General features: G+C 39.2%; 1 protein-coding gene and 1 pseudogene across 1 annotated transcript in view; both read right to left on the bottom strand.

Moving 5' to 3' along the window:
• The window catches only part of C6 (complement C6), a 60,957-nt gene extending 44,426 nt beyond the window's left edge, over positions 1-16,531 (bottom strand). The window contains exons 1-6 of the mRNA XM_011229141.3: positions 16,388-16,531; positions 15,249-15,319; positions 11,648-11,810; positions 10,007-10,163; positions 8,382-8,526; positions 4,148-4,295 (exon numbers count right to left, since the gene is read on the bottom strand). Coding sequence (XP_011227443.3) covers positions 4,148-4,295; positions 8,382-8,526; positions 10,007-10,163; positions 11,648-11,810; positions 15,249-15,288 — 653 coding nt within the window. The 5' untranslated portion in view covers positions 15,289-15,319; positions 16,388-16,531. The remainder of the gene's footprint in view (positions 1-4,147; positions 4,296-8,381; positions 8,527-10,006; positions 10,164-11,647; positions 11,811-15,248; positions 15,320-16,387) is intronic.
• Positions 16,532-24,043: 7,512 nt separating this feature from the next.
• Positions 24,044-27,537, bottom strand: LOC100471029 (annotated as a pseudogene).
• Between the last annotated feature and the right edge of the window lie 233 nt (positions 27,538-27,770).

Genomic DNA, 27,770 nt, shown 5'->3' with positions numbered 1-27,770 from the left:
TAAGCACTAAGAACATCTTTTTGTTCTAATATTTGGTCTTTGACGCTAGTTTCTGACACAGAGCTCCTAAATCCCTTGGAACTTCCTGGGTGATAGGAGTGTCTTGTTCGAATGAGGTGACTCTTGGTAGGCTCCTGCGTGGGGGGCTGGTCACCAAAAAGACCAACCCATCTTTAGAAGCTTGGAATATTCAGCCTTATCTCCCATCTCCAGAGAGGGGAAAGGGGCTGGGAATGGAGTCAATGATCAATCATGCCTACGTGATGGAGCCTCGGTAAAAATCCCACAACTGTGGGGTTCAGATTGCTTCTGAGTTGGTAAACACATGGAAGTGCTGGGAAAATGGTGTGCCTGGGGGTGGGTGTGGAAGCACCATGCCCCTTTCCACACACCTTGCCTTACTTATTTGTCCCAAATGGAGGTTCATCTGTATTCTTTTTTATATCGTTTTATAAGAAACTGGTAAACATTGTTTAAAAAAAGAAAGAAAGAACAAAATGGAGTCACTTGGGCTAAGGTTCATGTCAGCAAACCAAGCCTTAATGCTTCACCTAATTACAGTTCTTAATTTTCTCTCCCAAGAATGTGACCTTTAACCAGCAATGTGGAATTACCCGGTCAGCACTAGTGAGGTAACCTGCCCGATCAACCCCTGCCTTCCTGAAAGGAATGTGACCTTGCCTGAAATAATCCACCCTTTGTAGAAAATTCCTTGCTCTGATTCCTTCTGCCCATAAAAGTCTTCAGTTTTGTATAGCTCCTCGGAGCTCTTTTCTATCTGCTAGATGGGATGCTGCCTGATTCACGAATCATTGAATAAAGCCAATTAGATCTTCACTTACTCAGTTGAATTTTGTTTTTTAACAACAGTAAGTAAATTGTTTTATTGAGTTCCGTGAGCCATTCTAGCAAATAAAGCAAAAAGGAGAGGGTCCTGAAAACCTCCTTGGTGGACTTGTGATTAGCATTGGAGGGGGGCTGGTCTTGTAGAACTGAGCCCTTAACCTGTGGCATCTGACACTACCTTTAGGTGGATAGGGTCAGAATTGAGTTAAACTGTAGGACAACCAGTTGGTGTCACAGAGATTGACTTGGGGAAAGGCCCACACTTCTGGTGTCAGAGTATTGTGAGAAGGGTGCTTGTGCATGAGGAAAAGAGGTACACAGGAGAACTGGTATGGGAATTGTACCTCAATAAAGCTGTTTAAAAAAAAGGCCCAATTCCTGTGGGTTTTGTAAGGTGCATCTCATACTCAAATAGCCGCAAGTAAAATTTGAGGTTTGTTCTCATCCATTCTTGAATTTGTATCAAGGGATATTTGAGGGACAAAGTATGAGGAGTTGGTCTGGAAAAAGTGTTCCCAACTACTTATGGCAACATGACAAACACTGGTGTTTTAAGACTCATTCATTTTTGTTTTCCAAGTTGAGAGGGATCAATGAGGTAAAAGGACTGTTGACCTCATACTGTTTAATACAATGTACTTACGAGTTTGTCACAAACAAGAAAGGGCTTGAGAAAAATGGCTCCCAGGTCACGAGGAATGGATGAAGGCAGGAGAGAGCCCGCAGATAGTTTTTGGGAAGCAGCTCTACCAGGGCATGGCTGGGGAGTCTTTCAGGAGTTAGGTTGACTATGTTGCAATTTTCAGCTTTATTCTTTTTCCTCCCCTCTGTGGTGTTTAAGTTGATTTTAAACATTTTGGTCTTTCAAATACATCATGGTCTTTCATATTTTAAGTGTTTAAAGTGTTTTTTAAATGTAATTTGGCTTTATGTATCATATTTTATAACTTACAAAATTTCATTAAAAATCACACACACATAAATCTGCATGTGCGTGCCTGTATGTATACGTGTGTGTATAAATTTGTAGCTTGGTTGAGCCTGAGAAAAAACAAAAAGCATGCTATTACTGCCTGATTCTTGCTTTAGGTTTAAGACCTGGTGACTGATGCTGGCAATGTAGGAATGTTGGTATGTCTTGTTAAATTATTTCTTGGAGAGATGCTACTAAAAAAGAGGGACAGCTACCCAGGAGGCTACCTTTTTTGGGTAGAAATGTACTAGAGAGGGGGCAGAGATTCTAAGGCCAGCAGATTAGAAAGAGATTCCAGTAAGCAGCTCTTAAAATTCTCGGTCCCTGGAGAGGCGAGGAGAGGACTGGGTGTCCCCGAGCCAGCAGGTTTTGCTCATTTCTGAGAAACCTTGGGATAACAGCTCTGGTTGGCAGAAGGCCACATGGTCTTTCTGCCAAAGTACACATAGCATGTGGTCCTCCCCCTCTGCAACTCTAGAGTCTAGACCAACTGAGCAAGAGGTGAGTTTGTAATGTCACCCTTCATCAATCAGAACATTAGGACATGTGATTATCAGTGGGAATTCTGGGGTGAGTTTTTCTTCCAGGGAAACCATTTCTGTACACTGATAAGAAGATGTTGTTGAAACACTCTCATTGAAATCAACTCTAACTAGGAATTCTTAGGACAGAACTTCAAACAGTGTGTAGTCATCCAATGCACGGATGAGGAAATTGTAGCCCAGAAATTTTTGATACTTAGATATGATGTAGTGAGTTTATCAGAACTAGTTCTAGAACCTGTCTCCCCTACTTCCAGACTAGTAGCTTCTCTATTTTACTGCTGTCCTTGAGTTTAGTTCAATAGCTTCTGGTTTTCATTCTAATCAAATGAGGTTGTATTTGCAATGCTGCTGTTCATCTTGGGTGCCTCAAGGTTTCATATTATGCAAGTCTGGCAGCATAAGTGAAGGCTTAGAAAAAGTGTCTGATACAAAGCAATAAAAGCCTATAGCAAACTATTTGCTTTCTGGCCAAAAACTGATGGGAGAATTCTTTATCATGGGAACAAGAGAGTACAGGAGATTACCCTTACTGATTTTTCTCATGCTTCCAACTAAAGCTTAGTTCTGTTTTCATTGACTTCTCTTTTTATTTCCCAAAGTTTTCAAAGACTTTGGCTCAGTCCAATGAATTTAGAATCCCTTGCCAAACCTCCAATGTCCTCATGACCCAAAACAGGAATGTTAGAATTTCTGAGCACTATTTAAAGCCTGGGAGGAGGTTTGCATGGTCTGCTGATGTTCCTTCCAGTATATTCTCATTTCTACGGTGGATATTGTCCTAAACCAGAATGCAATGGTAGAAATGACCTGGGTTATGAAATCTAGATTTGAATTCTGGTTTTACCATTTACTAGTTGGTAGGCATGTTATTTAACCTTTCTGCATCTCAGTTTCCTGGTTTTAAGTTGAGCAAACAGACCAGATAGTAATGCAGGTTTGATTCCTGCCTTTAAACTGTCCTGACCTACCCATGCATCACATGGTCCATGTGAGAGAGAAGGTTTGAATGCCTTCCTCAAGTTCGCCTCACTTCTTACCCTCTTACTTTTCTTGCTATTGTTTTTCGAATCACCTTCATTTTTTATGTTTGCCTCGCCCCTCTGTTCTGGCTTGGTCTCCCATTATTGACTCTGGGGTTGCCTCTCCTGCTTGCAGACTGGTTTTCCTTCCTCAGTGTGTTGAGTTTCACTATACTCACAAGCCTACTTTTCTGACACCCTGTTTCTCCACTATCAGTGGGAGTTCGGGGCTGAAGTTTTCTTCCAGGGAAAGGAAAAGAAGGAAACCATTTCTATACATCGATAAGATGATATTGAAGCACTTTCACAGAAATCAACTCTAATTAGGAATTCTTAGGACAGAACTTCAAATCGGTTTGCAGTCATCCAATATACAGATGAGGAAACTGTGCATTTCTGATTGGTTACTCACCCATTCAAGACCCAGCCCCAGGAACCCACCCTTGCACTGGTTTGCCTGATTCACTCCTGAGCTGTCAGAGGACAGATGAGAATGGAAACAAACCATGGTTATGAACCGCCCCCAGCACTGCCTGGTACAGACTAAGGGTGAAAAGGCCAAGTTCTTTCATTCCCCGGGAGTGAGGCTCATGGCTACAAACTGCGTGAGCCGGGCAGCCACGTGCGGGGTACTGGGCTGCGGGAGTCACAAGAGGTTAATGAGAAAGGTGGACAATCATGTGTCTCGTGGCTTCACAGCTGCTTCCAGCTCATTCCTCCTGAGATGACTTTACTCCCACAAACGATGAAGAGACATTACTTACCCAGCGCCCATCAGCTGTACGCTGGGGATGGGAATGTGCTGCTTCTTTCCCGGGCACACGGCTTTCGTTCTTCCGCAGTTCCTTTCATCCGAATTGTCCCCACAGTCGTTTTCTCCGTTGCATTCTAACTTGCTGGAAATGCAGCGGCCTGGTCAAGAAAAGCAAAGGACATTAACGACACATGATTATTTGAGAAGATAGTTACTGATTTGAAACGAGTAAGCGCTTTAAATTTCAAGGGATAGGGGTGAGGGAAAGTTTTCATTATTTTTGATACAGATTTAGGAAACAGGGAAATGGATGCCAAACCAATATTTTCCCCTTATTTTTGTAGGATTACAAGAGTCACTGTAGGATTATTTTAGTCACCATCAGGCCAATTGTCTTAAATAAGAGAGGTAATTCTAGGATCCCTTCCCATTACAGTGAGCTTGCTGCAGAAATCATGTTCTGTAGGAAAAAATCAACAGTAGGTTCAGACTTTTGTTTTGATTCAGAACAACAAACTCAAGATCATTGTTTTAATTTAAAAAAGAAGACCTATAATTTAATATACACATACATACACTCACACAGATACACATGATACTATCATTGTATCTCTAAAATTTTCTATTGAGTAAGAAGCCAGGCACCTAGGAGTCATGCTATGCGATTTTTTTAATCTTATGTTCAAGAACATAAAATTTATTTTATCTAATTGTTTTTTGAACAAGTTAAAAAGACAATTTTTTTTTTTAAACTACTAGGCACTATAGTGTTAGGTAGCAGGTTAAGTGAGTGAATTTACAAAATAGCACCAACCCCATTTACTTAGATAGTTCCTATTTGTAAATTTGCTGAATTTCATAAGGATCCTTAGAATCAATGGATATCAATATATTACAGAAATTGAAATGGCTTATGGACAATGACAGCTCCTCTCCTGTCCCTCAGCCTCTCGTCTATAATCAGAGATGCTGGCCTCTGTACAATTATGTACAGGTCTCACTGACAAGGAGATTGAATTAAATGTTACTCAAGATTATCTGGTTCAGTACTTTAACTTGTGATCAGCATCTCACTGCAGCTATGCATAACTATTTTGACTAACCGAAATGCTTGGGGAAATTAGGTATTCTGCTGAATTAAGTTTTTTTTTTATTAATAGAAAGCTTCCCAGAAAGCAGTTAGTTTCAACTCTTTGGGTAAATTATCTTCAATAAGAAAGTAGAGAAAAATGAAAGTAATTAAGGGTCCTTCTTTGATTATTCAAAATTTTGTATTGGTCCATGATTATAAAGTGTTATAGTTATGAGCACCATAATCAAACAAGACTGAATATATTGAGGAAATTGGATGTCTGTGAGTCCAAAGATATAACCTGAAAGATGCTCTGTTTTTAAAATAGCACATCTCTAGTGTTTTGTTTGTTTGCTTTTTTCAGGGCAGAAAAGAATGTGTAATTTAGTTTGAAATATAGATACTTTTTCCAAAGGAAACAAAAAGAACAAATATTACATTTTTTAAAAGTTTGAAACTCACACTTATAAATTTCAGCAAATCTAAGTTTTGATATGGTTACACTAAAAAAAAAAAAAAGGAAATCCCATTTTATCAGGCAGAGGTAGGGATGTATGTGCCAGGTATAGTTCTCATTAGCCTAGCTTTGTGAGCAAGGTACCAGATATGTTTGGATATAAGAAATTCTATGCATTTGGTACTTCTGGGGATATTGAAGAGGACCTATTAGCAAGAGTAGGGAAGAAAGCAAGGACGTATTTTGAGTGATGTTTAGAAATGGGTGGCAAGAGTGATATAGGTCTGATAGGACACAGCTGAGAAGGTTCCAGGCCACAGAAACTCAATGGAATAGGAATCACAAGGGGAGAGATATTGTAAGCTATAAATATATCCCATACCAAAGAAGGAACCAGAAGGGTGAAGGGCAGTTTGGATAGTGCAGGATTTACAGAAGTCAGCGTGTTTTAGCCAATGCATGCATTTAGATTTTTATATCTGGAGCTATGTATCATTAAGAAATTATACTTGTTTTTCCCATTTACTTGAACTAATTTGTGTTACTGCAATGGTATGGTATCTTTATAACGAGCTACAAATTCTCTACTCTTTATGCTTAAAATTAGGACTTTGAGAAAGGAGTTGGCATAGTGGATGTGGGGATTATTAGCCTCATGGGTAATTCTCAAAGATCCATGTATGCATTAAAACCATATATTTAGTTTTGGGGGACTAGAACAGCAACCATGAGGGAGGAAAGGGAAAAGGGAAACTCTCTTTAGGATAAATGGTTCTTTGCTAATTGAAGGCCAAACATCCTTATGGAATCAAATAATGGTCTATCCAACCTTTAATTCCTTTTGAGAGTGGCATTAATGGGTGATTTTAGAAGAACAAAGTAGTATACAATCTTCAGTGGCATATTTAACAATCAATATGTCATGTCACCATCTGATCAAAATGGATGCCAACCACATCTTTGCCAGGGATCAGCCACTTAGTGGCTGGACCATGGGAAGATCTAGGGATTCCTGGTGAAGGGATCTGGACAGCAGAGCAGGGGTCACTAAGAGAGCTCAGGGTAGCAGGTGCTTACCAAACATTGCATATACTTATCAATAGTCAGGTGGCTTGTTTTTTCCCCATCATTTGCAGCAGATATATTTTATCACTTGCTGATGAACTAGAGATCACCTGTCCTTACGCCACTAGCTTTCCTGAAATCGCTCATTATGAATGGGTGGGCCATGGATGTATCTGAAGCCTTCTCAAACTTGTGAATATTTTTGGCCAAACAAAACCCTTCTGTAGTAAATTTCATAGATTTAATATCCATTGTATAAAGGAGTTTTTTCTCATAAATGGTTCCAAAACTATTCTTCGAGCTTCAAATAGTTGCCCCTCAATTCTAAATCTCTATCTTAATATTCTGGATTTAACTCCTACATCTGTATTCCACTCAGGCATTGCCAGCAAGATTGTTTTCGTATTCCCTCTTCTGTCAACTTGCGACATGACCTTATGCATGTAGCCATGAAGTACATCTCCCTATCCATGTGCCACCTTCATATCCCAGGTGCGGGGGCCACAGAGGGAAAATCCTGATGCCAGCATTCTTGTCCCACTTTCAGAAAAGGTCGGCAAAGCTGAAGGCAGGAAACAAGGGGCAAGAGTAGAGAAGCATTAGACCTAAAGTCTGGGGTCAATTTTATATGGAATTTGAAATGTGCTATTTAGCTATAAATACTTTTCATTGTATTCCAAAGTACAAAAAATGATATGGATTTTATTAATCTGAATTCCAATTTTAACATCAAATTGACTATTTAGAGAAGAGGTCAGTGAACTATGGCTGAAGGCAGGAAGCAGGGCCCAAACTCACCTGCTGCCTGTCTTTGTAAGTAAAATTTGATTGGAACACAGCCACGCCCGCGTGTTTATATACTGTCTAGGGCAGCTTTGACGCTACAGTGCCGGAGCTGAGCGGCTGCAACAAAGAACGCACAGCCAAAAAGCCTAAAATATTTACTGTCTGGATCTTCACTGAAAAAGTTTGCAGATATAGAGAGTTCAAAAGGGTGGTGTTGAAGAGCTATTAGTTAGCAAGAGACTACATATGATTAAGTAGTATATTCAAGTATATTCGTTCATAATCTAATGAAACTTAAATAACTGAATGAGTAATGGACTTGAAGGGAGCGTTGCCACTGTTTAAAGCATTTTCAATCTTTCCTTTGGAATTACCTTTGGAACCATTCAACGGACCACCCAAGACACTCTGTCACATTATCCTAGTATCCCCCTGACATAATACCTTAATATTAATATTCTTATCTTAATAAACTGTACTGAAGATCTTTTAAATCTGTCATTCATTTTCAGCTGCTGGTTCTGATTGTAGATTTGTACTTATTAATAGCTGATGTTTACGAGTATCTGCCTTCTCTTCCTTTTCCTCCTGCTTTCTCTTCATCCTTCTTTATCACAGCGTAGGGACCTGGGCACCTGTACTTCCAGAGCCAATGGATCAGGTACAGGGTCAAGATGATTATAGCTTGAAAGCTATAATTTCATACATGAATGCTTGGCAGTTGGTACCATAACACCCTCGTCTCCCCATACTTAACATATAGTGGGACTTCTCAGTCATGGCTTTTACTGGTAGTCAACTGGAATAACTCTATCTAGTCCAGTCATTTTTAGTGGAGACTGAACATCTTCTGGTGTACATTACCACTGTCACAGCGGAACTTATTCTTGCAGTCAACCTCTTCTATTTTGCAGAGCTTAGATGGAATGCATGGTCGATAGGTCACCAGGGGCTCAGTACACGGTTGTCCTCCAAACTGACTGGGCCGCAAGATGGATCTAACCTTAAACTGAAAGGAAAGGAGAGAAAGGTGAGGACCTTGGAGGCAGGGTCAAAGCCAAAATGTATCTAAGAAAACTGGGCTTGTTAATCACCGGAGTGATTCTTCCTCCAGTGATGTTTCCTAAATTAACTAATGAGTTTTCCAATTCCATTATTGTGTGTCCTTAGAAAAGTCAGCACCTCTCTGGGCCTCAGTTTTCCAAACTGTAAAATGAGAAAGCAGGACAATAGATTTCTAAGACTTCTAACTCTGAAACCATATGAAAATAAATCGAATGCACAAATATTTACTGAGTATCATGCATGCAGCAAATATTCCAGGTAGTAACAATAGCACTTGTAAGATTTATTTATTTATTTTAGAGAGAGAGAGAAAGAGAGAGCACAAGTGTAAAGAGCTGAGGGAGAGGGAGAGAGAATTTCAAGCAGACTTTGTGAGCACAGAGCCTGACCCACGACCCTGAGATCATGACTTGAGCTGAACCCAAGAGTCAGAGACTTAACTGACTACGCCACCCAGGCACCCCACACTAGCACTTCCGTATCTCAAAGGTAGTGTGAATTGATCAATTTGAAAGGATTTGGGGGTGCTTCTGCATGAGGAAGTCAGCATGGAAAATAAGGTTGACACATTCTCCACATTTTAAAGGATTTTAAATGGTGAACAGTAAAACAGGGAGTCAGGGAAGAATAGGAATAGGACAGGATCAAAAAGTCCTGACTTTGAAGTCAGGAAAATCCAAGTTCAAAATATAGCACCTCTATTCATCAGAGGTATATTCTTGGGAAAATTACTTACTCCCCAGTAAGCTATAACTCCCTCATCTGTAAACAGGGTGGGAAAACACACTGATGTGAAAATTTGAATAAGATGATATAAGTAAGGGGCTAGAACAGTTTCCCTCAGAGTGGGGGTAGTCCGTAATGAGTTCCTTTCTGTTTCCCCCTCATGTGTGAATGCTCAGCACTGCTGTGACTGGGGTTTATGTGGGCCAATGCCCTTACAGGAATGAGCTAAGGTGGGTAAATACTACAGCTTGGAACAATAAACAAATCGAGGGACTTTCCTGTGGGGAGAGGGAACATAGAGGCAGGGCAAGAGTCAGTCTTTTGATTAATGTCCCTCCTTTCTGATTTTAAACCTTGGACTGAAATCCCCATTTTCTAGCTTCTGCTTTTACTTTCTGAGCTCTCAGAGGGAACAGGCAGTGGAATTCGGAGCTCAGTAAGTACAATGCCAATATTCGGGCAGAATTTCCTTTTGGTGCTCATATGATAGTAAAACACGTAAATGAGTCTTCCCCTGCCCCCGCAAAAAAAAAAAAAAAAAAAAAAAAAAAAAAAAAAGGATTGCTAAATGGAATTTTCCCTCAGTGGAAGCTCGGATGGATTGTTTTTAGAAATTGAAGAAATTGAGCATTTCTGCTAGGTTTTCCAAGTCTTTCATTGTGATTCAGATTTCCTGAAGATGCCTATGGGTCACCCACCTGTTTTTCAACACAAGGGTCACAGTCTGACCACGGTCCATAATCTCCCAGGAGGCAGTTGATGGGACAACGTTGCCAGTTACATTCTCTGGTCTCTGGCTTGGTGCAAAGCTGGTCACAAAAGTTATCCAGATAGTACTGATCAACTACTATTTTTCTGTAATAGTGAGGAGAAAGCTGCTTAGAACAAATACATTCACTGTGGTTCCAGCCCCATAAGAAAAATATCATTGAACATTAACCACAACGAATAAAAGGAAAGAAGGTTTTCATGGAAAATCAGGCAGGCTGGCGTCTGTGCAGTTCTACTGCTTAATGGAACTTGGGACTGGATTCATCATTTGTGGGGCCCAGAGCAAAATGAAAATGAGGGGCCTCTTGTTAAAAAATTATTAAGAATTTTAAGACACTAATGGCAGAGCATTAAGCCAAGCATGGAAGCCTTCTCAGTGTGACCCTGTGTGACTGCACAGGTCACACATCCGTGAAGCTGGCCCTCAGGGAATTCCTGGAAGGGACTGGATGGAAAAGAGAAGAAAAAAGAAAGTTCCTGCAAATTCCTTAAAATATGGCAACACAGTTTGATAAGTATCATGAATGAGACAGAGTCGGAGTGCTGTGGGGCCAAAGAGTCAAAGGGAAAATAATAGAAGAGATATAGCTTGAAAAATTCATGTGACTCCCCCAGGCATCAAAGGGAAGCGCATGTGGAAGGAAAGGCATTTGTCAAGATCAGACACGGAGGAGCAGGACGTGTCCCTGGTGGAGCTTGTGGGATGGGCCTGGGCAGGGCTGGCTGAGACGAGCCAGATAGATTGCTGTGCTTTATTTGGTAGGCAGTGGAGAGCTACAGAGGGATTTTTGAGTGAAGGAGTCTTAAAAGTCTTAACATAGTTGGTGGATGGTTTATTGAGGAAGTCAGTTGTTGACTTGAATGAGACTCACACTGTGCATGTAAAAATAGTTTTCTAAAATAGGTCTCTAAAAAGCTATAATAATTAAAACACATTAAATATATGCCTTTCTTCCCAAGTTATGTGAACATCTCCATGGAACAGAAACATCCAACAGATTTAAAGAAACTGTGGGGGATAAATAATCTGAGTCGGTGAGAAGACTGAATTATTGAATGTTATCAAGTAAACACATTTTTTTTGCCTTCTCGTACTTGCCAACAATCAAGCTAATAGCTAATAGTGCTGCTCAATTGAGGTCCTGTTAGACTCAGTTTAATGAGTAGAAAATTCTCTATAATTAACTCACTAACTGTAGGCAAGCAGAGTTATACACTGATTGAAAAAAGACTTGAGTAGTGATTCTTAGTAAGTTAAATAGTCAACAGAAACTATTGCACATATTCTTAATTAAATTTCTCTGAAGCTCCTTGATTTTATGGAGAGAACAAATGTAGACTGCGTTTCAACCTTACATGGAAAAGACCTCAAATTCCATCCAAATCAAATCAAATTCTATGATTTTTTCTTACTTTGAGATACACACACACACACACACACACACACACACACACACACTTTATCCCCTGCCCCCTGCCCCACTGCTTAGTGTGGCATTTTTGATACTGCTAAGTCAGTCGGTGAGGTTTCCCATGGCACAAAGACAATCTCCATAGCTCATACCCACCTCTGTCTGCTCTGGGTTCCAGAATTGCAGCTCTTTGAGCAGCTGGACCACTGACCCCACGGGTAATGATCACAGAAACAGGGTTGGCACTTGTCAATCAGAGCACTCAGGAGGATAAAATACAAGATGGAGTGTCTGGCCATGCCTTGAAAGCCTCTAAGCCCTGAAGAGGAATGATATAATACATATCAAAAGCTTGTTGGGAGTAAAACTTTACAAATCATTCTCAGTTACAAAATCAGATATGATGTTAGGAAACATTTGCATCTCCCTGCCTTCCTTAAGGCTAGTTAACATCTATAAATTTACATACTCATGACTACAAATCCTACTTTTAAATTTTTTAGAGCAGATATTCCCAGAGTTACAGCTCCCAGTTCTAGTAAGTTTCTCTGGACGATTGGTGATAGGCTATAAGACAAAGTACCGTAGTATACATTCGTAGCACATTTCATTCCAAAATGGAAATTCTTATATAATGTTATACTTTTTTTTTCTAAAAAAAAAAAAGCTCTCTTATTTGAGAGAGCGAACGAGCGAGCGAGCTTGCAAGTCAGGGGGAGGAGCACAGAGGGAGGGAGAGGGACAAGCAGCCTCCACAGCGAGCATGGAGCCCATCACCAGAATCCACGTGAGGCTCCATGTGGGGCTGGATCTCATGACCTAAGATCATGACCTGAGCCAAAATCAAGAGTTAGGTACTCAACCGACTGAGCCACCCAGGCGCTCTAATCTTCCACTTTTCAAAACAACTGCTCGTTTTGTGTGGGCAATACCTTCAATTACATTGCAGTTTTTCATACTTCTCAGGGATTGGGGCTGGAGAAGGAGTTTGGAGCATTTTTCTGGAAGCTGTATTTAGTTTCCTGGTATGGTAGAAACTGCTAAAGAGAAAGTTCAGGGTCCAGCTATCTCTGCTTATGGAGTCATAGAAGTTAGAGCTGAAATGAACCTTTGAAATCTCCAGGTTAAAGCCCCTCATTTTATGGATGATGAAACCGGGCCTTGAGGAGGGGCAATAACGTTGAGACTGCATGACAACTAGGCGCCCAGACCTCGTCATTCTTGGCTGAGGTGCGACCCTTCACTGAATTTCTGATCACACTAATGATTGTGTCACTGTAGCATCTAGATGCCTTGATCTCCACCACCCAGGCCCCAGGAGGGTTTATCCAGACGTAGCTGACTGCCAGAGAAAACTCTGCCCAGTGGTTCCCCCTCTGTGCACCTTGGAGCCTTGAGGATCTGGGAGCTATTGAAAGGAATTTGCAAGACCACCTCTGCCCCCAGTGTTGCTATTTTGGTCTTTATAACTTAACAAAACGTGCGACATGATTAAATACAGAGAAAATGCTGCTGTAATTAATAGAATAACTTTCTTTAAAGACATTCACTTAATGTCTTCTTCTTCTTTTTTTTTTTTTAGAGATTTATTTATTTATTTTAGAGTGGCAGGGAGGAGCTGAGGGAGAGGGACAAGCAGAAACGGGGCTTGATCTCATGACCCCGAGATCATGACCTGAGCTGAAACCAAGAGTTGGACGCTTAACTGACTGAGCTGCCCAGAAGGCCCACCATTCACTTGATTTCTGTCTCAGTTTCATTATCTATAAAACAGCAACAGCACTCTACCTTCTTCATGAGACTTTTGTTAGGATTCAGTAAGAAAGTCCATGCAAAGTGCTTGGAACAATCCTTGGCATGGAATCATCACTCAATAAAAATTGGTTTTTCAAGTTAGTAATAACATTTAAGAGTGTTACAAATTTAAGTGTAGCTGTTGCTCACACATTTTTCAAAATTAGGGACTCCTCAGTTGAAGCAAGGATCATGTGAAGGCCAAAGTGATGTTTTGATATTAAATAAGGCTATTCACATTCAAAACGGTTTAGAAATATGGCTTTAGTTACTTTTCATCTTACAAATAAAATCAGATCTCTGACCATTTTATTTGAAATTGTAATTTCCCACCAGTGTTTCCTATCCCCTTCACTGCTTTATTTTTCTTCATTATATATCCCCTCTTGATATATAAATTATTACTGAAGTGTAAATAAATATCTCCTATTCCCTCTTTCCTTCTTCATTAGAATGTAAACACGGTGGTGCTTGATCTCTTTTGTCTGTTTTATTCATTTCAGCATTTAGAAGAATGAGAGCAAGAATAGCATATAATGAATAAATATTTTTGAATTGAGTCTAGGAAATAGTTTAGAAATGAGTTTTTATGAAATATGAATATCATAACGTGAGTCCATAATTACAGCCACTTTTGTAAAACTATCTTGAAATTTCTGCCAAATTAAAGGTATTTCATAGACTTTAGAAATGAACTTGTCTGTTCGATTGTCTTCCATTGTTTTAGCAAGACCAGTGGTCTGTAGCATAAGTGCTTTATCTCAGCTTTGTTGGAATAGTTGATTGAAATAAAAAATATTTTTCTACACCTTTTGAGATTCAGGTTTCTTTTTAAAACACCTGTCATTTAGTTAGTCCACCTCTTATTTCTTTGATAACATTTATTAAGTTCTAAACTGTATCAAGATGTATGAAGAAGAAAATTAAGATGGTTTATAATTTCATCAACCAGAAAATTTCTGCTGACATTCAAAAAAAGCAAAAATAACACATGCCTATATTTGAAAATTTTAAACAGAACAGAAAGAAAGATATAAGGCTGGAGCTCTCTTCTACCTGTAGCTGGAAACTCTTCCCACACATAGTCACATAATCAGCGGGATACACTTTGAAGATCTTTCTACATTGATACACTTTGAAGATCTTTCTTCATTCTTTTAATGGCTGCACGTTTTTATACCATTTGGATGTATTACATTGGATTTAACTATTATCCTAATTTTAAACGTTTCGTATACACACACACTGCAATAAACATCTTTGAATTGTATCTTCATATACTTTCGTTGTATATCCATGGGATCAGTGGTGTGTTCCTAGCAGTAGATGGCTTAGCCAAATGATATGAAATTTAAAATATTAATAGGTATTGCCAAATTGCCCTACTGAAATATGGCTCCCTCAAATGTTCCAGAGGGTAAGTTTCTGATTATATTTTAATGTGGTCATTTTATGTTTCATAGTTGGGGTAAAAAAAAAAATACTTCAGCCCCCCCCAATAGAGTGTCTTCATTCAAACCAAGAATATGAGATCAGATATAAAAATTGTTTCTCCAATATGCTCAGACTTGACAGCATTCCTTCTTAATAAATCAGTGAGATTTTTGCATTTCCCTACAAACTCAGAGAAAAATGCTAGAATAAAAGCAACCAAAACCATTGACATGTGACTGAATGCCCTTCAATTTAAAATGGAATTGACATACATTTGACTATCCATTGTGTACCATGTACCGCTAGGCATTGAGTGAGATAGAAAGAACAGAATCCATTATCACTGTCTGGGGAGGGAAGACAGAAACTGAAGCTTCTTCCCTTGCTTTTGATCCAAGCTTTCCTTCTGCAATGCATAGATAAGCCGCTACTTACCACTAGGCTGCTACTGCCCTGGGCTATTTGAATCATAAAAATTAAAGATTGCTGAGTTTGAGTGCTGATTTTCACTCACTGGTAAGGAACTCACCTTTCCTGGTTTTCCTGAGCAGCACGGAACCATAGGACATTGAGACAAAGAGTGTCCAGACAGAATTTAGCCTGTAATCAGACAGAATAGCGTGTCCTAAACATCAGACCCAAACTCCAGATTGGGTGATTTTTCACTGGCTTCAGGGTTGGTTGAGGAGTGAGGCTCCTCAACAATGTGAAGTTTCCCTGGTAAGCAGCCACTAGACCGACCACCTCCCCACCCTCCAACCCCCAAACTGGGATCTTCCCGTAGAGGAACCGCTTCAACGAGGAAGCCTAAACCGGAGAGGGCTTTGCTGTTGTTGTTGTTTGTTTGTTTATTTATTTTTCTTATTAGATTTTGAAGAGATCTTTTTCTTCCAGAAGAGTTCCTTCAATTGTAGAGAAAACAAATTCTTAAAGAATTTTGCTGCATCAGGATGTAGATGACTGGGGGAAGCTGAATTACAAGAGTTCTCAGTTCTCAGCAAACAATATCTGCTTCCACTTCCAAAAGTTTGAAAAGCATAGATGGACTTTAATCCATCTAACAGCAAAAACTGCAAGAACAGAACCCTCATAAAATTATTCCGACTGCTTCTCTGGCTGTAACTATTCTGAGGCGATTTGGAAAATGTTATAAATTAAGACGGTAATGCCAAAGCTTCTTATTTGAGGAGATGCTAATAAAAGAACTAATTGGTATCTTCTCCTTTTATATCATTTGATTTTATGAGGAAAATTGTTTTATGTTAAAAGGATAATTTTCATTCAAATAAAAATAATTATTTCTCTCATTTTGTTATTACCATGACCCAGCATATAATATCAAATGATTCCTTATTTATTAATTTTCAACATCTCTAGGCTTCTTGGAAATATCTACAACGACAGGTGGGCGTTTTACCCATTACCATACAGTTTTCATAGAAATATGGAACAAAGTAGGAAGACTCCTCTGTGGGGTTGCCATCGTGGAAGAGCAGCAATTGTGCTGCTCTCTTGGACTCTGGAAATCAGGATCCCACTGCAGATGGCTTTGTGAGCATTTAGAGAATTCTAGTGTAGAGTGAGGTCCATCTCATTCTGATCTGTCACCTTCTGATGTACTTGCCTCACAGGAACTGTCCGTCCGTAAGGCAGTTGGGCGTCTCTTACCCGACAGTTCAGAGGACGCTCTCGTTTGCCCCCAGCTGCAGGTCCTTCCTTTCCATCTCCTTGTACATTTCTTGAATCTCTTTATTTCATTTTTTTTTCTTCTGCGCATGCCCCAGAGTTTCAAGAAATGATATTTACCATTGCTAGGACAGGCTGGGGAGTCCAGGCACATGACTCATCTTTCGGTTAAAGGGTATGTTTGCTTTACTTTTTAACTCTAGTTTAACTCATAGAAAAAACTTGATCTCAGCAAGGTAGTTCTCTGGAAGGACAGTTCTTTAAGAAACATGAAACTTTAGATCTTTTGAGATGTAAGCAAAGTAGCTATTTCTTATTTTAAAAAAGGCAAATAAATGGCTATAATCTGAGTTGTGTGTTTTCATGAACAAAAGGGTAAGATTGTTGGAAACTCGATCCACAACTTTGAAATATTAAGATTATGAATGAAATCATTATATCAGTCACCTTTAAACAGAGTTTTTGCTGCAAATGGCTGAAAAAACAATAGGTCCCTCTCAGAATGAAAACGGTTTACATGATAATCCAAACTAGCGGTTCCCCTCCTATTGCTAACTAACACATGACCCTATCCCAGAGATCTAACAATACCTACAGTGTTGTCAAAATAAACACTCTGTAGAAACTCTGGATTTTGCAAACAATTGCTTCATTCAGCAGTAACCCTGAAACTGAGTGAGATATTACACAGGGTCCTGAATTTTCAATGATTTTCCCATTAAAAGGATTGTAATAGGCATTGCTCTTGAAAAGAAAAGAAATCTCTGACTCCATTTTTAAAAACCATTTAGAATAAACTGCTTGAAATTGCCTTCCCCTTTAGGAATGTGTCCAGTTAATTAAAACATGTATTGACTCTTTTTTTTCCTTTTTTTTGAGAGAGAGAGAGAAGGAGAAAGACAGGGGGTGGGGTGCCGAGGGAGAGGAGGAGAGAGAGAGAATCTTAAGCAGGTTCCATGCCCAGGATGGAGCTCCACATGGGGCTCCATCCCACGACCCTGAGATGATGACCTGAGCGAAAGTCAAGAGTCGGACACTTAACCGAATGAGCCACCAAGATGTCCCAAAATATGTATTGATTCTTATTTTTTCTGATTAGAATAGTTATTGAGGAAGATTTAGAAAATATGGAAAAGTGTGAAGAGTAAGATTAAAATCATTTTTAATAAGCAGACAAAAGTCACTCCAATATTTGGAGTAAATACTTCTTTTCAATATTGTACTAGAGATCCTATGGTATTACTTATGGACAACATGATTCTGTCTATAGAAAATTCAAAAGAATCTACAGAGATATATTGAAGTTAATAAATGACTTTGGTAAGATTCCTGGATGTAGTTTATTATAGAAATGTTTAGTATAGTAAAAATGTCTCTAAACCAGCAAAAGCAAATATAAAATCTAACCTGCAAAGATTTAAAAGAGCATCAGCAAGCGCACTCTTTACATCATGATGATCACGCTTCTATGAGGAGTTCACAACATAGCTTGAGATCGGCTAACATGGAGTTTATGCTAAGGTGACGCAGAAAACAGTGCAATGAAAAAAGAAAACCATGGGGATGGAGAATGTGGAGACATCTGTTTTCCTCTTGATTCTTCAATAAGCAAGTGTGTGATCTTCAGCAAATCACTTTACTTCATTGAAATGGTTTTCTCTTTTGAAAATAAGTATTTTTCAAAACGGTAGAAAACTTTAAAAAGTATTAATTATATCCCAAATATGGAAAACAGCTAAAATAAATCTTTCTCAAACAACTTATATTCCCACCACGTGGTGAAAAACTATTATCCGAGCAGGTCGGAAGATTCTTTGAAGTACAGTGGGGAGACCACTGCTCCGAGGTAACATGCTTTAACATGCACGGTGGTAACTTTGCCAACACCTCAGTAAGTTAGAACCCGAATACAGGTACCTGGTTCAGTCTGTTTTCTTTCTCCTGTACGGTGTTGACACTTGGAAGCTTGAGATTTCAGGCTAAGAAGGAAAACAGAGTGGTGTGCTGTAGACCTCTGTCGAAGACACTTTGGGGGTTTCACCCTTCAGTATCTGTGAAGATAAGTAGGAGAAAAAATATATGGTGAGTGGGCAAGAAAATACACCATTTAAGTATATACACTTCTTTTTCTAGTTGGTTCTTTGAGGCCCTAAAATTAAATACGTTTTTCTTATGGTCATGGCATTTGGAGCAAAGGGCAAACGCTAGCAGTCATAACCTGAGAGATAAAAGTCAGAACCCAATAGGATGAGCCTAAGTGGGGTTGTCAAGTAATGTGGGCCTTTGAGGAGGACAGAGAAATGAGAAGGTCATGTGCCACAGCACAGGAAAAACACAGGTGGTGAGAGTTGAATGTGGTGTGGAGGAATTCTTGAGATGGAGTACAAACGTCTGTGATTCAAATACTAGAACTGACCCGGCATCAACTGAGAAGCTGGTATCTTTTCAAGGATGTACGTGGGTTCTCCATCTTGAGTCTCTAGGGATGGCCAAATGACACATCCCACTCAAGGTCTTTTTCTAGAGCGGCGACTGGCAAACTACAGCCAGCGAGGTGCNAGAAAGACAGGGGGTGGGGTGCCGAGGGAGAGGAGGAGAGAGAGAGAATCTTAAGCAGGTTCCATGCCCAGGATGGAGCTCCACATGGGGCTCCATCCCACGACCCTGAGATGATGACCTGAGCGAAAGTCAAGAGTCGGACACTTAACCGAATGAGCCACCAAGATGTCCCAAAATATGTATTGATTCTTATTTTTTCTGATTAGAATAGTTATTGAGGAAGATTTAGAAAATATGGAAAAGTGTGAAGAGTAAGATTAAAATCATTTTTAATAAGCAGACAAAAGTCACTCCAATATTTGGAGTAAATACTTCTTTTCAATATTGTACTAGAGATCCTATGGTATTATTTATGGACAACATGATTCTGTCTATAGAAAATTCAAAAGAATCTACAGAGATATATCGAAGTTAATAAATGACTTTGGTAAGATTCCTGGATGTAGTTTATTATAGAAATGTTTAGTATAGTAAAAATGTCTCTAAACCAGCAAAAGCAAATATAAAATCTAACCTGCAAAGATTTAAAAGAGCATCAGCAAGTGCACTCTTTACATCATGATGATCACGCTTCTATGAGCAGTTCACAACATAGCTTGAGATCGGCTAACATGGAGTTTATGCTAAGGTGACGCAGAAAACAGTGCAATGAAAAAAGAAAACCACGGGGATGGAGAATGTGGAGATGTCTGTTTTCCTCTTGATTCTTCAATAAGCAAGTGTGTGATCTTCAGCAAATCACTTTACTTCATTGAAATGGTTTTCTCTTTTGAAAATAAGTATTTTTCAAAACGGTAGAAAACTTTAAAAAGTATTAATTATATCCCAAATATGGAAAACAGCTAAAATAAATCTTTCTCAAACAACTTATATTCCCACCACGTGGTGAAAAACTATTATCCGAGCAGGTCGGAAGATTCTTTGAAGTACAGTGGGGAGACCACTGCTCCGAGGTAACATGCTTTAACATGCACGGTGGTAACTTTGCCAACACCTCAGTAAGTTAGAACCCGAATACAGGTACCTGGTTCAGTCTGTTTTCTTTCTCCTGTACGGTGTTGACACTTGGAAGCTTGAGATTTCAGGCTAAGAAGGAAAACAGAGTGGTGTGCTGTAGACCTCTGTCGAAGACACTTTGGGGGTTTCACCCTTCAGTATCTGTGAAGATAAGTAGGAGAAAAAATATATGGTGAGTGGGCAAGAAAATACACCATTTAAGTATATACACTTCTTTTTCTAGTTGGTTCTTTGAGGCCCTAAAATTAAATACGTTTTTCTTATGGTCATGGCATTTGGAGCAAAGGGCAAACGCTAGCAGTCATAACCTGAGAGATAAAAGTCAGAACCCAATAGGATGAGCCTAAGTGGGGTTGTCAAGTAATGTGGGCCTTTGAGGAGGACAGAGAAATGAGAAGGTCATGTGCCACAGCACAGGAAAAACACAGGTGGTGAGAGTTGAATGTGGTGTGGAGGAATTCTTGAGATGGAGTACAAACGTCTGTGATTCAAATACTAGAACTGACCCGGCATCAACTGAGAAGCTGGTATCTTTTCAAGGATGTACGTGGGTTCTCCATCTTGAGTCTCTAGGGAAATATCTCTTCAAGATTCTGTTTTCGTTTCCTTTGGATATATAACCAGTAGTGGAATTAGTGGATCATAGAGTAGTTCTATTTTTAATTTTTTGAGGAACGTCCATACCGTTTTTCAGAGGGGCTGCATCAGTTTGCATTCCCACCAATAGTGCACGAGGTTCCCTTTTCTCCACATCTTTGCCAACAGTTGTCATCTCTCATCTTTTTGATAATAGCCATTCTGACAGGCGTGAGGTGGTTAGCTCATTGTGGTTTGGATTTGCATTTCCCTGATGTTGAGTGATGTTGAACACCTTTTCATGGGTCTGTTGGTCATTTGTACAGCTCTCATTTTTATGCAGTTAAAGTATGTTTAATAAAGGAGAATCTAAGTCTCTCGGAACATTAGCGATTAGCCAAGTTAATGCAACAAATAAATGGTAAAAGGGAAATTAGAGGTCTTCTGCTCTCTAGTGGAATTTGTTTCCCCTTGTTTTTTATTAGCTTTCAGTACTCCCATGGCCACCCAAGCCATTCTGTTATGCTTATTTTACTTTAATAGACTTGCTAATGTTTTGAGTGTAATCAGAAAAAAAAGGCTTTTTATAAACTAGATCTAAAAAAAGAACAAGGATCTAATAAGCATTCTTGGCAGTTTAATTTTAATATTTAAACTATTTTCTTTATTTTATTAAGGTAATCTATTTATATTGTTTAAAAAAAACAGAATTCAAAGTTTTAAGGCAGCAAAACAATGCCACTACTTTACCCTTTCCTACTCCTTGTCTTCTCTCCAGGATCAGTCACTTTCAAATTAGACTGGTTTGTTTTTCTTTTCTTTTCTTCGCCTTTGTATTTCTTAGTACTAGTGCCCATATAACTCCATTTTTCCCAGTCCCAGGTCTCTTTGTTATAGCTTTCGTGTAAACTCCATAATATACTGTTATAATTTTTGCTGTAAGCTATGCATTCATAAGAGGGATAACATTGCCCTCAAGAGGATGAAAATTGATTGTTGGTGGGGGTGGTGAAAAATTCTTAGATATTACAATAGTCTGTACCCTGTAAAGGTTAGCTCTACCCAGTAGAATCTTATTCCTTAGAATTTAGCTTCTCTTCTTGGGTTTTTTGGGAATCACACAAGCAGCACTGACATGGAGTTTATGGAAGAACGTATACAAGGTCACTGCTAAAACCTGTGGTGAGCAGGTGACTTCTTTTCTTTGATTCTTTGCTCTATCTTGAAGCATATTGCAAGAGGAGGCATCATCATGAGATGTTCATGTGTGATCCTCAGTGTTTTTAATTTGTGACTTAGGTCTTGAGAATGAAATAAAAATAGTTTATACTTTTCATTCAACTCTATGAGTTATTCAGTCTATTATATCAAGTGCTGAAAAGAATAAAAAATGTTGACAATATCCAAATGAATATTTAAAAGTTATTTTCTCATATCAAGCAAAAACTAAAAGTTGAGTTCACTAAAAATAATTTTTAAGAAATTTAATTTTTAAATTACAGCTAACTCTTGAACAACATGGGTTCAAACTACATGAGTCCACTTACATGCAAAATTTTTTACAAGTACAGTACAGTACAATAAATGTATTTTCTCTTCTTTTTGATTGTCTTAATAACATTTCCTCTTCTCTAGTTTACTTTGTTATAAGAAAATAGTATATAGTACATATAACATACAAAATATCTGTTAATTGAGTGCTTATGTTATTGGTAAGGTTTTTGGTTAATGGTAGGCTACTAGTAGTTAATTTTAGGGGAATCAAAAGTTCTCCATGGATTTTTTACTGTGCAGGGGGTCGATATCCCTAACCCTTGCATTGTTCAAGGGTCAACTATAAGTTACTTTAAAAAACTGTAGTTTCAAAATTTATTACTGTGTATTGTGTACGTTGCTAATTTGTATATTAATTTCATACAATATAATTTATAGAACCAAAGTTATATTAAAGTTTACTGTACAATAATCACACAGTTATGAAGTTGTTACATGATACTAGCTTTTTAATACTTTAACTTTTAAAAGCGTAGTCATTCTGAAACCTGTGTTGAGCAAAAAGAGTTCTTTTTATGTATAAAGTATAGATATGCATACGACATATCAGCAGGTATACAATATATCATGGGTATTAAAATTTCATTGCAGGGGATGAGTGATTTGGAAAAAATAATTGAAAAAGTTTTGTAGGGAGGGATAATGAAAAAAAAAGTTGTAAAACTTAAACTATCACATGCATTTCAAAGAATTTAAAAGGAAAAAATAATTCCTTCTTTATGTATATCCACGATTTTATCATTTCTGATCTTCGATCTGTAAGATTTGATTATCCAGGCCTCGTGTCTTCGCCTGAAGAAGATGGGGAGGTGGTTGCTTGTCTGGAGTGACGTAACCTGATGCCTCCAAAGCCTTTGCCTCACAGTGTCCAGCAGGTTGAAAAGTGACTCTTGAGTGTTCACCCCAGGTGCCTTTTAGCATATAGCTTGCTCTGTTCTAAGTCAGACACTATTCGTCCATCTGCTTTCTGTTTCCAAAAGTTATTGAAATATTATGTCTACTGNCGAGTGTTCAGGTGCCTTTTAGCATATAGCTTGCTCTGTTCTAAGTCAGACACTATTCGTCCATCTGCTTTCTGTTTCCAAAAGTTATTGAAATATTATGTCTACTGATGTCTTTGTTCTTCTTGTCCTTTTGGATTTACAACATTGTCCTTCTTTCCTGTTATAATGGAGATCGAGGAAATAAATTTATATGGCCAATTGCTATGTTCAGTAGAAATTCATGTAGCTTCCTAGATAGGAACAAATATAATCTTTTAACCATATTCATTTAACCAGATACTTTCCCTAGCCTCCTTCTCCATCTTAAAAAATTTTAACATGCATAAATCCTTTTGAATTTCTTCTGTAAATTAAGCTTCCCAATCTGTTTTGATAACAGATATAAAGAATACACTTTACGAGACTGTGGGGGAAAGATTTGTATTCGGCTTGGAGCTGAACTTGCCTGGGGTACTATTATGATAAACAAATGCTTTNACTGTGGGGGAAAGATTTGTATTCGGCTTGGAGCTGAACTTGCCTGGGGTACTATTATGATAAACAAATGCTTTGGTTTTATGGTTTCTCCTAAACCTGACATTTAGGGATTAACAGGTATTGTTACCCCACTGGGCACTGGGGAGATATATGTCAAAGGAGGCAGGAAAACAAAGAGGGTAACAGAGAATTAGTTACAAAACTGTGATGATTTCATTATTCTATAAGGACTAGACGGTTGAATGAAACTGTGCTTGAATAAAAGTGCTTTTTCTGCTCTTTTTTCCAGTGATACTAGAGGAAATCGTGGGGGACAAAAATTACAAAATAGGCTGGGTGGATAAGCAATGCCCAGCGCTAGATCACCAAGGAAAACCCTCAAGATGGTGTGGACATAGCCCGACCCTTCAGGAAAATAGACTTCAAAATTTATTGACACTATGGAATACGCCTAATTGACCTTTCGAGCGATTGCATTGACTCTATCTTTTCTAATAGGAAAGGTGAAGCAGTCTATTTGAATAAAAACAGTATTGTCTCAGGCTTAGAAGTATGAAAGAGCACAAAGATAAATCCCATCATAAGAATTTCACATTTTATCCAGTCTATTCTTTTTTTAAGCCAATGTGCTGAAGCAGGATTGATATACAAAACGTTGTATGTGTGTCATGTTTACACCTGGATGAGTTTGGAAGTATACACCTGTGAAACTATCACCACAATCTATTCCATAAACATACTCATCACCTCCAAAAGTTTCCTCCCACACTCATTTTTATTTTTTGTGTGTGATAATAACTCTTGACAGAAGTTCTACTCTCTTAGCAAAATTTTAAGTACACAATACAGTATTGTTCACTACGGCATTATGCTGTAGAATCTGTAGGACAGACCGCTAGGATTTATCCATCTTGTATAACTGAACCTTTGTACCCTCTGACTAATAGCGGTCCGTTACCCCCTTCCCTCAGCCCCTGACAACCACCATTCTACTCTATGAGTTTGTATCCAGTCTACCGTTGATCCAATATAGTTACCAAATTTAGAAGCAATTGTTATAGTGCTTTCATTTAGTATATAGTTTACATTTTTCATATTTCATATTATTCTTTATTGCTTTTTTTTTTTTCTCTCTAGTACAGAATCCAGCCCAGGATCACATTTCATTTAGCCATCATTGTCTCCCCTGATACAAGAACCGATTTTTACATTTTCATTGTCCTTAGTGGCATTGACGATTCTGAAGAATAAAGGCCAGCTGCTTTTAGAATATTCATCCCTTTGGGTTCGTCCGACAGTGTCGCATCTGGAGATGACATTAATTGGTTTTTGAATCTCAAATCATCATTGCATTTTGAGAAGAAGTGCATTTGATTTGCTAGTATATATTTAGGATTTTTGTCTCTATGTTCATGAGAAAGATTAGCCTGTAATTTTTCTTTCTTGAAATGTGTTTGTCAAATTTTAGTGTTAAACTTAGGTTGGCCATATTAAAGAAGTTGTTTGCTCTTTTTTTATATTGTGGAAGTGTTTGTTTAAGATTGATGTTATTTTTAGGGGCGCCTGGGTGGCTCAGTCGTTAAGCATCTGCCTTCAGCTCAGGGCGTGATCCTGGCGTTCTGGGATCGAGCCCCACATCAGGCTCCTCTGCTATGAGCCTGCTTCTTCCTCTCCCACTCCCCCTGCTTGTGTTCCCTCTCTCGCTGGCTGTCTCTATCTCTGTCAAATAAATAAATAAAATCTTAAAAAAAAAAAAGATTGATGTTATTTTTAAATATTTACCAGTAAGTCCAATATGAATATGAGTTTTTAAGGAGTAAAAGATTTAATAAAATACACAATCAATTTAATAGAAATAGGACTTTCTAGATTATCTATTTCTTCAATTGTGGCATTTTTGTTAAGTTTTTTTTTTTTTCCCTAGTAATTTGTCTATTTCTTCTTCTTCTTTTTTTGGCATAAAGTTGCTCAAAATATGCTTCTAAGGTATTTTTAGATTCTGTAGGCTCTCTAGTGGTATCTTTTTAAATTATTCCTGATATTAAAACTTTTATAACTAATAATTATTCTCTATGTCATAAGGTTTCTCAATTTTGTTAGTTTTTTCAAAGCTCTAATTTTTGGTCTGTGTATTTTCTCTTTAGCGTGTTTGTCTTCTGTTTTATTGATTTCTACTCTTAACTTTATCACTTTCTTTTCATTTAGTTTAGGTTTAATTTTTAAAAAATGTTTAATAAACTTATATCACTTGTCTTCAGCCTTTCCCCCCTTAACACATACATTTTAAAGTTCTTAAATTTCCATTTGAACACTGATTTCACTTTATTTTATAAGGTTTAATAGGTTGCATTTCTTATTTAAATTTTTTTCTAATTTCTATTTTTATTATGTCTTTGATCCATAGATAACCTAGAAGTGTATTACTTGTTTCCAAATATTTTATTATTATTTTTCATGTTAAAAATTATTTTCTTCTTTATGCTCAGAAACAAAGAATTGGCCTTGCCCCCCCCCCCAGAGTATCTCCTCTTGAAGGGAGGAAGTGTGTGTGTTGGGGGAGGTGGCTCTTGGTGTGAGGTTGAAAGTGGGAGTTTTTTCTTTCTACTTTCTCTATAGTTACTCCTCTTTTCAGCATCCCCTCCAAAAAATATAGGTTTGAACTCAGCTTGAGACCCATTGGGGGGTTGAGGAGGCACAGCTGGAATCAAGAAAGTAATGCCAGCGTTCAAGGAGATGGATTCAGTGCATGTCTGGAGGTGCCGGGCAAGGGAGGGAAGGAGGTTGGCTGAGGAAGCTGCTGAGTGGAGGGAGAGCAGAGAGGCTGAGACCCTTCCTCTCCCCCCACCCCCCGCCCTTCCTTGCAGCCCCTTCTAGCACAACTGATCCTGTAGTCCTCATCCTTTATCCCCTTCAGCCACAGCCGGCCCAATTCCTCAGACACGGTATCATCCTCTGTGACACAGTGGGTGTTCACAGGGGCGTCTGTTTCAGGAGCAGCTGTCTCGGGGGCCGGGAAGGGTGATGGGGTCGTGGTGCTTGGGGTGCATAAGAACAAAAGGCAGCTCCACAGAGACATGCCCACCACGAGACACCACCAGCTTCGCCTTGACCCTGTAGGACATCAGGATTGCCAGCACACGTCCTTGTTGGCACCCTCCTTCCCAACGGTGCTGGAAGCCAGGTTGGTGTCCTCATGCTTGAGCCTTCCCATCCAGGGCAAGACCACGCTTCTTCCGGTTGTCATTGAGCAGCAGGGTTATGGTATTCACCTTCAGAACGTGGAAGTGGGTGACACCTGGTCACTTTTTCTATCTGAGCCACAGAACCCTTGTCCTGAGCAGTACTGAAGAGGCAAATGTCGGCATGCTGTCTCACTTTGATCTTGACGGTCTGGGTGGAGATGCTGGTGACTGGACGTTGACACTGAGGGGCTCCCCATGGTAGTTCAGCTCCTTGTCCAAGGAAGTCTCAAGGTGCAGGGACTGGTCAGAAATGAAGTGGTGGGTGGTCTCTGCTGAAGGCTGGGGCCTGGTTTCTCTGGGGCAAATTGCGCCTTTCAGATCACCAGACGCATGGAACTCCTTTTGTGGCTTTTCGCTTTTAGTGATTGGCAGAGAAGGCTCGAATCTCAAAGTCTACTCCACAGCCTTCCCTGTGTCTCTAGGCCTGGCTGCAGTGTGACGGACCAGGGCAGATTCTGGGATATTATTATATCCAAGTCCTCAGGGCCATAGCGGAAGGTGCAGGTGAGGGTCACAAATACGCAAGCACCATGCCATCCACAAGGTCCACTTTGTCCAGGTGGTCTACAAAGTCCCGCTTGCCCAGGTACACCTTGAGCTTGCAGTTAGGGCTTGACTTCTTGAAGCCCCTGGTGCCTGATTTCCCCGCATGGTGTGCATGCCCGCTGCCCGCTGGGTTCTTGGCTCTCTGGCAGTCTCTCATCCTGCGGCCAGGTCCCACTGCGCATGCGTGCCCTCTGCTTCCAACTATTTTAGAATACTTATGCACAGCTGAATTCCACTGCTGTTTGCAATTATGTTTATCTATCTCCATCCCTCTAAACTATTGAGACTTGCATTATGGCTCAATATATGGTCACTTACCAGCATATGGTAAATGTTTCGCATGCACTTGAAAAGCGTGCATGAAGAAGTTTTGTAGTCTTTTATCTATTT

This window comes from Ailuropoda melanoleuca, chromosome 3 (assembly GCF_002007445.2).
Source record: "Ailuropoda melanoleuca isolate Jingjing chromosome 3, ASM200744v2, whole genome shotgun sequence".
In the NCBI taxonomy this organism is placed as follows: domain Eukaryota; kingdom Metazoa; phylum Chordata; class Mammalia; order Carnivora; family Ursidae; genus Ailuropoda; species Ailuropoda melanoleuca.
This window is presented reverse-complemented; position numbering and strand designations above follow the sequence as displayed.